At 47.0% G+C, this 13,327-nt stretch overlaps 2 protein-coding genes across 13 annotated transcripts in view; one reads left to right on the top strand and one right to left on the bottom strand.

Moving 5' to 3' along the window:
• Window positions 1-8,385, top strand: part of ATXN1 (ataxin 1) — a 202,629-nt gene extending 194,244 nt beyond the window's left edge. For all 12 annotated transcript variants that reach the window (XM_048940514.1, XM_048940512.1, XM_048940511.1 and 9 more), the window contains one exon: window positions 402-8,385. In XM_048940514.1, coding sequence (XP_048796471.1) covers window positions 402-932 — 531 coding nt within the window. In that variant the 3' untranslated portion in view covers window positions 933-8,385. The remainder of the gene's footprint in view (window positions 1-401) is intronic.
• Window positions 6,060-13,327, bottom strand: part of GMPR (guanosine monophosphate reductase) — a 42,838-nt gene continuing 35,570 nt past the window's right edge. Inside the window, exon 9 of the mRNA XM_048940542.1 lies at window positions 6,060-12,587. Within this exon, the coding sequence (XP_048796499.1) occupies window positions 12,407-12,587 (181 nt within the window). The 3' untranslated portion in view covers window positions 6,060-12,406. The remainder of the gene's footprint in view (window positions 12,588-13,327) is intronic.

Consider the following 13,327-nt stretch of genomic DNA (forward strand, 5'->3'; position numbering starts at 1 on the left):
CCTCTGGCTGGAACGTATTGGCAAGCATGGGCTAGAGGCTGAGGTACCACGAGGGCACGGCAGGGAGCAGAATTTGTTAGCTGCCAAAGCTGTTTTGCCTGCTGGGTTCCTGTGAGCAGCTGGATAGAGGTAAAGATCGATTCCTGTTGAGGTTTTATGTTAAGTGCTGAACTCAGGGAGTCAACACCCGTCAGAGAGTTAACACCCATCTGACAAGGACAAGCCTGAAGTCTGGTGCGCCATGTGCAGATTTCACAGAAACCAAATGGCAGCGGCACAATCCCTGCTTGACTCTCACCAGTGACAACTGCTGGCCGCTGCGCATGTGCACCAAGGCAAAGGGCCCGTCTGACACTCTCTCCTCTCTCCCTCTCTCTCTGCTGTCTCCTCTCTTTCTGCAGGTCAGCGTGGAGGTCTTGGTAGAATACCCTTTTTTTGTATTTGGACAAGGCTGGTCATCCTGCTGCCCCGAGAGAACCAGCCAGCTCTTTGATTTGCCATGCTCCAAACTCTCAGTGGGGGACGTCTGCATATCGCTTACGCTCAAGAACCTGAAGAACGGCTCTATTAAAAAGGGCCAGCCCGTGGACTCAGCTAGCATCTTGCTGAAGCATTCAAAGAATGACAGTCTAGCTGGAAGTAGACACAGGTATGCGGAGCAGGAAAATGGGATTAATCAGGGAAGTGCACAGATGTTAGCTGAGAATGGTGAACTGAAGTTTCCGGACAAAATAGGATTGCCTGCAGCACCTTTGCTCACCAAAACAGAACCCAGCAAGCCCCCGGCAACAAGGAAGAGAAGGTGGTCAGCCCCCGAATCGCGGAAACTAGAGAAATCAGAAGAGGAGCCACCTTTGACTCTTCCCAAGCCTTCTTTTATTCCTCAGGAGGTTAAGATTTGCATTGAAGGTCGATCCAATGTAGGAAAGTAAATGTTGTTTGGGGAAAGGAAATTAGGCTATCCCTTGTCATTTTTATCCAGATTACTGTACTGTAGACTAAATAACCCAGTATTTACATGTTATCATCTTATTTTAGGTTTATGTTATAACCTTGTTGTTATAGTTGCAGCTGGTATTATGCAGGAGACTGGTGCATATGTTTTTCCACAAGTGTTTGTCAGTGACTAGGTTTCCTGAGAGCTACAGAAGGGGCAGTATCTGCTTCACACACCCTTAGTGGAAATGAATGTGTTGTCATGGCTCCTGTTTTCTAACACCTTGTGTAGGACAGGGTCCAGCTGTGATTCTGTTGGGGTTTTTTGTTGTTGTTGTTTTTTGTTTTTGGTTTTTGTTTTTTTTCCCTTGTTTTGGTTCCTGTTCCAGTTTTTTGGGGGGGAGGTGCGGAGAAGGGAACTGTAGCAGAGGCGTGTGTCACGCGTGGTGTGCGTGTCATGTGTGCTGTGCATGTGTCACGCGTGGTGTGCGTGCTCAGCCTGAGGCAGCCCTGCAGCAGTGGGGGCTCATTGAGGAGGTTGTTCTCACCCCGGGTGAATGTGGAGGACACAGCCCCACAGATGTTACCAAAAAGGATCAGATGCTCTCTGACCTTGTCAACAATAAGCCAACTCTTACTCAAGATTCATAGTATATATATGTACACATATATGTGCATGTATATATATATATGTATATATATATATTTGTGTGTGTGTGTGTATCTGTACATATATATTTCCCCCATGGGGTCCGACTGCACTGATTTTTACTCGCGAAGCAACTGCCACACCAACATTTCCTTCTGCTTGCTCGTGCAGTTCGTTGCCAGAGGCCATGCACACACACACACACACACACACGGGGTGGCTGTTCTGCACCATTCACCCTGCAGGGCTGCCTGGTGGCGTGGCTGTGTGTGAGTGTGCGCAGGTGTGTGTGGGTGCAGGGAGCCTCAGGCTGGGCGATGTGCCCGGCTCAGGCTCGCTCCTGTTTCTGTGCAGTGTTAGACGCATCGGTCAGGTTATGCCATGGACATTTGCTTCCACGAGGGAGATGCATACTGCCCCTTTGAGATCACAGGCACACGTCGTTTGCAGTTAGGTTGCAGATCTCGGTCTTTAACTCTATAGTACTGTTTTTGGTTCATGATTATGGACAACCGGTGCCACTTTTTTCAAGTTTCAGTGTGACACAGGAACCCGATGTTGAAGAGGAACGTAGAATGTCTTTAAGCACTTAAAATGCTGTTCACACTTTATGGCTGAGCATCCTGGTCTAACGCTCAGTGCGTACTGTATCTCACTTTGATCTGCTCGGAAGGCAGCAGCAGCAAACAAACGAATCTCTTCAACACTGTAACTACACGCGACTCTGAAAAGTTTTCTCACAGGCAAGGCGCTGAAAGTTTCCATGTGGTTTCAAAGGGATGAATGTGAATTATTGAACTAGTATGTGACAGTCATTGTCCACAAAGGACTACTTAATAGGAGGCACTTTTTAAACTTTAATGCTTGAGAATGAGTTAAAGGCGTATGCGAGCTGACAGATAATAAACAAATAAGAGAGAGGAGAAAGGAAAGAGAAAAAAAAAATCTTTGTCCAGTGTTTTTGAAAAAGATGGACTTTAAAGAATCTTGCAATTTGCACATCTTGAGTTTATCATTTGTGTGGTATTCCTGCAGTTTTTACCTAATAATGTTGTGGGGTGGGGGGGAGGGTGTCTGAAAGAGCATAAACAAATGTAGCAATGACTCACTAACCTGCCTGGCTCTAGGCCGTTTCATAGGGTTTCGTTCCTTTCCCAGTCCATTTTGGTCTCCGCCATATCTGCCACACAGAACCAGGTCCTACCGGGACAGCTCTGAGAATTTGTCTTCAGACTTGCTGAGAGGTTTCCATGAGAAACATTTCTATACGTAAGCAAGGCGTTTGTTTGTTGTTTTTTTTTATAAAAAAAAAAACAAAACAAGCCGAATGTTATTTTTCCTCTTACGATCTTTTGTTCTTTTCATTGCCTCATTTCCCATTCGGACGACTAGATTCAGGAGTTTGGTACAGAAGGAGCTGCTCAGCTCCCCGTTAGGGCTGCACAGCCAGCCGCTCACACGAGATGCTTGGCGCCTGGGGCCAACGGAGGGAGGACCCCGCTGCTTCCTGCGGGGTCTGGCTTGGGCCCTGCAAGGTTGAGCATTCACATCATTTCTTCAGTTGGTGAGTTCCCGCCTTCAGGTAGTTTTAAAGAAGCCGTACTGATGGGGAGGAAAGGAAATCAAAGTTCTGGATATTAGAAATACAGTATCTAAAGCAAACGAGCCTATTTAAAATCTCGTTTTCCCTCTCCCCTAAAATGCAATGCTTTTATTTAAGAAAAGAAAGATTAACCCCAAACCCCAGCTTTGACTCTGTTATGTGTTACTTGAAATTTAGCTCACACCAGAACTCATTGTTTTTATACCATATTCTGGGGTGCACCAAAAAGTTGAAATATGTTTAAAATAGCTTGAAACTATTCTTGAATTTCCTTGAATTTTATTAACCTCTCAGCGGGCTACAAACAGCTGAGCGGGTTTCTTCTCACAGTCACGCAGCTTAGGTAGTGCTTCTTAGTAATATTTCTGCTCAGAGAAGTTGCTTAATCTTCCATATACTCTGCTCAGGGCACTTGCAATTTATTGTTTCGTTTCGTTTCCTGTTTCGTTTTTGAGCTTCGATGGTAAAGGAATAGAAAGAATCGCAGATGTTACTTGGCATCCGTACCACTATTTCTGTCATTCACACGTACTGGGAAAAAATCTCCACGAGAACCACGCGCATTCACGATTGTGGTCGATGAGGAAGCGGGGGCTATTGAACTGACTGGATCTATTCAACTAACACTAAAAAAAAAAACCAGAAAACTAATAAAAAAAATGAAGTTTGGAGCAATAGGAATGTATTAGCTCTGTGCTTGTGTTTCAGACTGAGGAATTCTGAAATAACTGGTTCTTTCCAAACAGCTGTCCCTTTCCGTGCTTTGGCTTTTGTAGGATGTGCAATACTTTACGTGCCAACGTAGACTCACCTGTGTGGTGTAAGCTAGATCTCATACCCTCTTCTGGTTTCCCCTTTCTGTTCTCTTGGAATAGTTCCTTCCTTCCTTCCTTCTTTTCCTGCTAATAACTCCCTCCCCCTAGAAAGCAGCGAATCGAAGGCCGGGTGTCCCTGCAGCCAGGGCTCACCGACCCCTTTTGTGTTCAGTGTGCGTGGAGTGAATCACGGGCCTGCCGCAGCCCCGTGTGTTTGAAATGCATGCCTCTGGCCTCCGCAGTGTAACGGGGAAAAAAAAAAAAGATCCAGGAAGAAAAGCTGAACCCAAGCTCACCCCACAACCACCGAGAGAGGAGTTTGGGGGTTGTTATTTTGGGGGGGGCGGGGAGGGGAGGGGAAAGGGGATTTTGCGCACATGAGACCCTGCTCCCAGCTGTGGGGTGCCTCTGGCTCCGGCCTCGCGCCCGCGGCACAGACTGCAGTGGTTGTCTTTTTCTTTGGGTCTCTTTTTTCTTTTCTTCTCCTCCTTTTTGTAGCAGGCCTGTTTAGTTTACAATGAAATGCATACAATCACCGAGAAATTAGTCAGGGCAAAGAAAATAAAACGAGAACCTCTTTATAGGGATTTCTAAAAATATCTATCTGTCTATCTATCTATCTATCTATCTAATCTATCTATATATCTCTATATATAAAACGACTGTTCCTTATAGTGTTTAACTTAGGCATTGTTTCAGTTTGTCTGGGCCACATCGCGGGGAATTTGAGTTTGATGTCACTTACCTCAAGTCCTACAGCTGAAGCCCAAATTGGCGTTGCTGTTGACCTGCTTCACAGTTTTGTATGTCGCTGTTGGGATGCTTCCCCCGACGAACCCGACGTCGGGACGGGGACGCTCCTCTGACTCCTTCAGGTCCCTCGTCCCGCTGTCGCGTTCTTCGGCCGCTGTTTGTCATTTTCTCAGCGCTGGGGAAGTGACATCACTGCTCTCGTTTCCCTCAATCAAGGAACATTTAGAAATTTTTCACACCTTTTACTCAGGGATGGGGCTGGCATATGTGTGGTACACTGATGTGACCAGAAGCAGCACTTTTACTGCTCTGGAGTAGGGACGTACAACGTCACCGACGAGTTTGGATTTCCCGCATCTCATGACTTTGACTTTGTAGATATCGCAATACAAAAGCAGCAGGCTCAGCGCGAACTGTCGCTGTTGGTTATCATGAAAATTCACTCCGTGCAGAGATTTGTTTCACTTTAAGCGTGTTGCCAATATTAAAACAGCTAAAAACAAAAGCGAGGAGAGCGGATCCTCTCCGTTTTAAACACTAATAGTGTTACTTCAGAGAGGGGCTCTTGGCGCAGCGCCTGGGCCCTGGCCCTGCTGGCACTCGGACACACACTGACGGAGAGGTCAGCCCAGGGGCTCCATGCGGTGAAATGGGACATGCACTCGGACAGCTGGTTTACTTCTCTTCCCTCCCCATCACCGCAGGTACCAGCAGAGCCTGCTCAGCGCTCTCTGGCCGGTGCTGATGTGAGAGCAGAGGGGTAAACATCTCCAGAGTGCAGTCAGCCATTTCCTTTCCTGGTTTACCCGCCTGGCCCCTCCGAAGTCCCAAAAATACACAGAAAAATGAGGATCGGTCAGTGCAGATCTGCATACGTGTACCCACAGCCAGACAGAAGCGTTGGTTTGCACATGAATCAATCCGTGTGAATTCCATAAGCCTACACGTCCACTTGTTTTCCTGTCCCAAGGACAGTTTGGTGTTTGTGTCAATAGGGAAATTCCAAACGAGTTGCACATCTCTACTCCAGAGTACAATTTCTTTTACATAGACGACCTCGCTTCAGATGTGTTACCTTTACTGATAGGATCTTTTCTTGTAGCACTATATCTTGTGGGAATATTTTTTGATGTAAACCTAATTTGAGAAGCTTATTAAAAATAGAAACTTTTTTTGAAGCACTCACATTGAGGAGTACAGGTAATGTTTTAAAAATTGCACAAAAGAAAAATGAATGTTGGAATGATTCATTCAGTGTTTGAAAAAGAGATGGCTCTGTTTGAACAGTGAGTTTCATACCTTGTTTGTAAAAAAAAAAAAAAAAAAAGTTTTTAAATACAAAAGCAGAGAAAGGTTGAAAGTTACATGTTTTTTGTATATAGAAATTGTCATGTCTAGATGATCTGATTTGTATTGGCTTTGGCCAGGAAGAATTATTACTTAAAAGGCTCTTAAAGAACAACTGTGCTTAATTTTCTGTTCGTACTACATGGGTCCCGTTTCTGGGGAGCGGAGTCGTGCTTCACACTGTTTATTCCTGTGCTGAAAACACACCTTGGAGCAGCAGTTCTCGAGTGCGGCTGCCGGGCACTTCGGAGGGTGGCTCTGCTGTGGGATTTGGCTCGCGGTCCCTCCTGCCTGCACCGAGGGACAGGGCTGGTTTGGGGGAGGCCTGGCGATGCCCTCGGGATCTCGCCCGAAGCCTCTCGCTCCCGTTTTTTCCTCTCTCTGGGATGCTGTTCCACTTCTTTTCAGCACTTCCTGTTCCAGACGAAACCCAAAGAGTATAATCCTGAGCAAGAAGTGTTTATAACAAGGGATCCTAGCCCAGTACCAGCAGCAGGGCTGTGCCCGAGGCCACGTGGCCTTCGGGCCCCTTCCACTGCCCCCTCTCCCCGCTGCCGGGAGCAGACACACCAGACAGGTTTCCAGTGATGATCTCGGTTGCTTAAGAGACCGGTGTTTGTTTTCCAGAAGCCCAAAGGAGAGAATCCTGGAGCCATTTTTGAGGAGAGGGTCTCTTTCTAGTCCAAAGATCGAGCTGGGCAGCTGGCGGCCGGCGGTGGGGCGGCGTCCCAGAGCGCCCCCATCCCCTGCAATGCGGTGACCGCTGTGCCCAGGTGTCCCCGAACCAGGAGGAACGGCCCCAGTTGCGTTACAATGAAGTGCATTCAGCCAATAGGTAGTATTTATACAATAACAGTCTCTAAGGTTTCTGTAGTTTTGTTTTTTTTTCTTGTCGTTATCTGAAAGGACTCAAGTCTTCCACTGAGGATTTTACGGAGGCTTCACCAAGGTTGTTTTTTTTTTCGTTTGCTTCTGTTTCAAGCGGTCAAAGCTCCTGCACCCTTCCCCTCGCCCATGCAGTAGGCATGCATTGGAAGCGCTGTGTGCAGCAGGCGTTAAGTCACGCGTTGAGCTGTCGTTGCTGTACTGCTGGATTGCTGACATGCAAAAACCCCAGGGCCGGACCCACGGCCTCGCGATGTCAGCCGAGGCGGGGATCCCCCGGGGCTTTGCTGTAAGAGCCGAGGACCCATTGCTCTCCCTACAAAAGCGGTCTGCAGAACTGTCTGAGCCGGCGGGTGGGTCTGGGAGCTGAGTGTGAGCATGGGCTGAGGGCAGCTGCAGGTGGCTACATTGGCATCTCTGCCTGGCCATTGGGCCGGCCTCTTCGCAAAGTTACTAATCTGTTAGGGCGTACATACAACCTCTCACGACAGTCAGCTAATGTTGAAACTCACTAATGTTATCTATTTGCTCTTTTTTTTGTTTTTTTTTTGAATAATATATTAACTTGTTGAACACTGTTCTTTTTGCAGTGTTAAAAAGAGGGGGGTGGGGGCAGGGTTACAGGCAGGGGTTTCCCAACCTTTTTCAGTTCGGGTGAGCTACTGAAAACCGTTTTGTACTAGCTATGTCACCGTGCTGGCAGCCGGGGGGCTGGGGCCGGCTGCAAAGGCGCTCGGCCAGGGGCCTTGCCGGGTGAGGGTCTGCCATTCTTCAGCATTTCTGAGGTCCTTTATTTTTGTTCGTTTGGTTTTTTTCTTCTCATTTGGTATTACTCATGAGGGTTGTTGCAAATCACACTTCCAGCGTAGTTCCTAGCGTAGGCCCAGTAAAAGGGACATCGCAGCTTTGTGGTGGGGAGAAATCGAGCTGACATGGCCAGTACAAAGGAGAAATAGGGAGGGAATAACGTTTTGCACCTTATTGAAAAGAGGAGAAGATTTTAAGTGCATACAGACATAGTTAAGAGCTTTTATTGTGACAGGAGAACTTTTTTCCATATGCGTGCATACTCTCTGTAATTCCAGTGTAAAATATTGTACTTGCACTAGCTTTTTTAAAACAAATATTAAAAAAAAAAATGGAAGAATTCATATTCTATTTTCTAATGGTGGTGTGTCTATTTGTAGGATACACTCGCGTCTGTTTATTGAATTTTATGGTCCCTTTCTTTGATGGTGCTTGCAGGTTTTCTAGGTAGAAATTATTTCATTATTATAATAAAACAATGTTTGATTCAAAATTTGAACAAAATTGTTTTAAATAAATTGTCTGTATACCAGTACAAGTTTATTGTTTCAGTATACTCGTACTAATAAAATAACAGTGCCAATTGCAAACGCGTGCTTCGTCTTTATGAGCAGCAGCTGAGTGTGGCATCGCACTCCCCTGAAAGCCCTCTGCCCCGTTTCCTTTCCCCCCCCCAGGAATGCACCGCGCACGGCATAAAACCTTCTCAGACTTTTGGAGTGAAGCTCTTTATTGCATAACAAAACTTGCCACGGACAGTTTCCAAAGGCGATACTTGACTGTGCCCCTGGCGCTGCAGGCATCGCAGACACGGGCTGGCTGCAGGCAGGGCAGATGTGCCATCAGCATCTCAGCAGTGCGGCGTGGGCCGGGGAAATGGCTAAGGCTGAGCAACTCTGCGTGGCTCATCACATAGAAGCTTTTTACAGCTGCCGCAGGCAACACCGAGGAGTTCTAGACTATTTATTTACGTGTGAGAACTTCAACAACAGTACACAAGGTGTCGAGTCAATGCTAGACAGGGCATCTGAAAGACCCCAAATGAAGCAAAGGGAGTGCTTGGTTCAGAAAAGGCTTTGACTCTCAAAGTGACCAGGTCTGAAAAATCCCATCCCAGCACACTGAGGTCTGGCTAATTGCTGCCCTGCTTCTTGCTCTCCCCCAATCCCTTCTCCCTGGCAACTGACTGGCAGAAAGGAAGATGCAGTCACACTTGCATGAGAAACGCTCCTCCAAAAGTAAGCAGAGGCTCCTCCTGCCCAACTCCTCACACTTGCAGGGTCCCCCACATCCTACATTCAACTCCATGCCCTGAGGAGAGAAGAAAGGTGCACAGAAGAGCATGGCCCAAGAGGGAGCCAAGTGCCTACTGAGCGCACGCACTCATTTCTTTCAGAAACAAGAGCTCACATGGCTTGCTCTGCATCTGGCAGAATACTGCCAGCCTTGTCTGAATAGTGTAACGTGGCCTTTTTCATCTCTGTTTACAAATTTTGGTGTACCCAATTCAATCACTGTGGAGCCAGTGGAGCCACACCTCAACACTGCTCTTGTGTGCTCAGCTTAGCAATTCTCTGGCTGGGGAAAGCAGGTGTGACTTGGCCTACAGTGCTGCTCATCTCCCATGTTCCTCTAGTGGGGAGACAGCATGGGGCTGAGGTGGCAGGGTTAAAGAAGACCAGGTCAAGCAGAATCACCCAACAGTAAGCAGTTAAAAAATGGTACAGATGTTCCACAGAAGGGCAACAAGTAACAGAAAACCAGGTAAAATGTGCAGGTGAGGTAGATCTGCAAATGGCACATGGCATTTTGTGGTCTCAGCCTGGACCATCCCACCAGGCACAGCACACCCCAGTTCCTTGCCAAAGTGGCTGTGGGTTTGTGCAGGGCACAGTACCTGGGGCTGCGAGAATACAAGGGCAAATGAGGAGGCACAGGGCTGGGTGCTAAATGAGGGCTCCACCTTGTCTTTGTTCCATATGCAGGGTGGGCTGATTTGGGGGAGCACAGCCTCTGAACGAAAGTAATATGTACTTCTGGGGGAGATACAGCCATGCCATAGGTTCAGCTTTTCTGCAGCTCTCTCTGGAGACAGAAGGAGAAAACGAACAGGAACTGCTTCTCAAAATGATGGCAACAGCTGCTATTCAGAAAACCAAATACCTTAAGCTTTACCAGTCATCACTCATACTGTCAGTGTCATTGGAGAACTGGGAACACCTCTTAATACCAATCTACTCTCACCTTTTCCTATTGGCACTGGTCAGAGAAAGGTGCACGTGGCTGTGCTAAGCACACAGCATGCCCAGGGAGCAGCCCCCCATTACCCCAGCACTGGTCCTTTGGAAAAAGAAAGTGTTTGACAGAGATGTCACAAAGCTGCTCTGTTCAGTGCTCCGATCTTTTTAGAAAAATGTTTACAAATATATATCCTTTGTGTCTATGTATTTCTCAACTTTCGTTTAGAAATGTAGCTAAAAAAAAGTAGAAAAGCAATAGTGAGTGTAGGCATGAGACCAGCACACTGCTGCATGTCCCACGTATGAAGGCACGAGTGCAGAGACACATCTGTGGGCAGGCCTGCAACGTGACAGCCTGACGTGGTCTAATCCTGCTCCTCACAGGGGTGTTCATTTGCCTTTACACCCTACACTTCACGTCATGTACATAAAGGAATGGTGACCTCCTACAGTTGCACTGATGCACAGAGAGTAACGCTGCCTGTACTCCAGGCTTAGTGAGGGTGAGAGCAGGATTTGTGATAAAGAAATTGGGCATCTTCTAAACAGGACGCAGTCAGGCTTGAGGGAGCAGAGATCAAACCCTTTACCATAGGGTCTGCATCTCTTCTACATTCAGATTCCTGTACGAGATCCAGCAGGAAAGATGGTTCTCAAACTCAGCATGGGTGTAACCTGTGCTCACACGAAGGCCCTTATTCATCTCCAAAACAAATGAAAGGGTCATATCACAATTAAGAGTTAGTCCTACATGTTTAATGGAAGACGTTTAAAATAGGCCTTTTAGAAGATCTACTGAGCCTCTCCTAATGTGCACAACAGACTTAAAACTCACTGGGCATCAGTTTGTGGCCTAGATATGCTCTCACAATGGCCAGTGGTACCAATACTCGTGCACGGCTTTTTGAGAAGTCCCTCAAATGAGCCAAATTCTGGAGATTCTCTTTGCTATTCCTCTTCCTACAGATCACTCATTTGCTTTTCAAAGGAAGCCTGCCTCTTTCCACAGATACCTGCAGGAGGGAAAAGTAAGGCTCTGAAGTACTGAGGTAACAACAGCTGCATTATGATCTCAGCAGCACTTCAAAGTAAGTGGCCAAGCATTATTAATTCATTGCTGTTCACTTTTACATCATTTATCATAACGAGCTACTGTGGTATTCATGTGGATGCAATGTGTATTTCCAAAGAAATTTCACTGTGATTTATCAATTAATTAGTGGGCCATAAAGTGTTATCCAGAGCCTTAAACATTCATTACTGCTGTTAGAACAAATGCTTTAATTCAATCTTGGCCTACCAGTGTCCTGCAATCAGGCACCTCTGCTGAAAGCTCCTTTTTGCTTTTCACATTGTCAAGGATTGCAAAGGAGTGGTACCAAGTAGCTAAGAGTGAATTTGATTCCTCCATTGGACCTCGTTCTCCTGGCCACAGGCAATGCACAGCACAACATTTTCACATCTCTGCTAAACGGACATGAATGCAGAAAACTTAAATGGGAGCAGGGAGGGCTGTGGAGAAACCTCCCCTCGGTGAGTTTACTGTTGCTGAGTTTCTATGTCTTAAAAATCTGATCACAGAGCACAGGGGAAAGCAGCAACCCACACAACACAATTACTGCATGCACGTAAAGCAGGCAAGCTCTGAGATGTTCTCTCCTGAATGATCTCCACAGACAGGGGCAGGCAAGACAGCATGGGGTTGCTACACTCAGTGCCAGCTTCTCTGCAGAGGCTGGTCCATGGAGAGGTTTCAGTAAAAATGGCAGTAAAAATGGCCCTGTGAACAGAGAGTGAAAGACATCTGGCATTTTTATCATCACAGCAAGAAGCCAACGGTAGCCAAGCCTCACCCACCTCTGACATCCTGCAGGCTGGCAGCCCTGCCACAAGCATCCAACATTCTGCCAGAGGAAAGGTGAAGACAATTTGATTTTTGATTTCTCCACTCAATTCCTTGTAGCTTTTTCTCTGGAGGGTGCACTGTCAGAAGCAATGGTAGCTGACAGGTCAGTCTTAACAGAGGGAATATGTGAATGTGTGCAGGTGCAACAGCCATGTCTGTACAAGCCAATTCCTTGCTAACTGAGGTTTCAGCGACTATTTATCAGAGGAGAAAGAACAGACGAAGAAATGTTGATTAAAAAATAAATCAGGCACAGTAAAAGATGAGGCTATTGCATTTTGAACCAATGGCACTGTGTTAACAGTACAGCCTTCCCCTTCCAAATCCAAGCCACCAAAGGCTATGAGACTGCCATTCATAGAGAGAGGAGTTTGCCACTAACGCAATGTGGAGGAGAAATCAAAACAGACCAGCAACCTTTCCTGCTCTTCTCCTCCCATCTCTCTCCAGTCCCCCCATCCTGGGCTATGAGAAGACCTGGCTGTGCTGCTGGGTGACCCGGATGAATGTTGTTCTCCTGCTCAGTTCCTTGAGTTTGGCAGCTCCCACGTAGGTGCAGGTAGAGCGCAGCCCTCCAAGGATGTCCAGGATGGTGAGTTCCACATCTCCTTTGTACGGTACCTCCACAGTTCTGCCCTCTGAAGCCCTGGAGAAGAGATTGGTTACTGCATTTATGGGTAGAGGCAAAACAAACAGTGTGTTTACTGAAGCAACGTGTAGTACAGTTCACTGTTATTCCCTCAGCTTTATTGCTTGTTTGTCTGTTGTTCCTTGATGCTCTCAAGCACTGAAATGTTTCAACTCCAGTCACCAATACTATGAACCAGAAGAGGACACATCTTGAGTATGTTTCAATATCCCGTATCGGTCCTTACAGATCTGCCCTCCCCTCCGCTCCATCATGCACTATCTCCAAGTGAAGCTTCCAGAATACTGAAAGACAAATTTGACCTTGGCAGTGTCAAGCTTTAAACGAACAGCTAGGCTTAGGCCCCGTGTGAAAATGTGGGAGCTGAGTCTCAGCAGGTTCTGGGCAGCAGAACTCTGCAGGGCTCTCTCCCATGCCATTGATCAGACACAGAAATGTTCTGGCTGCCTCCTACTGGCCCGGTTCCCCAGGCCCAGCACAGATATAGTGGGAAACCTGTTACAGAAAGCTGCAGCACAGCTGACCCCAGAAGCAAAGAAGTGAGCTAGCACATCTCAGAGGCAGACAAAAAGGATAGCAAAAAACAAAAGCACTGTGAACGCTATCAAGTATGGGCTCGTGCCAACACAGGTTTGCACTGTCCCCAAGAGCACATCTGAAGATAAGAGATTCCAAGCAAATAACTTTCATCTCTTCCCCCTCAGCTTTCCCACGCACAGCAATTCCTCCTGCAGTGG

The sequence above is a fragment of the Lagopus muta genome, chromosome 3, assembly GCF_023343835.1.
Source record: "Lagopus muta isolate bLagMut1 chromosome 3, bLagMut1 primary, whole genome shotgun sequence".
Taxonomy (NCBI): Eukaryota; Metazoa; Chordata; class Aves; order Galliformes; family Phasianidae; genus Lagopus; species Lagopus muta.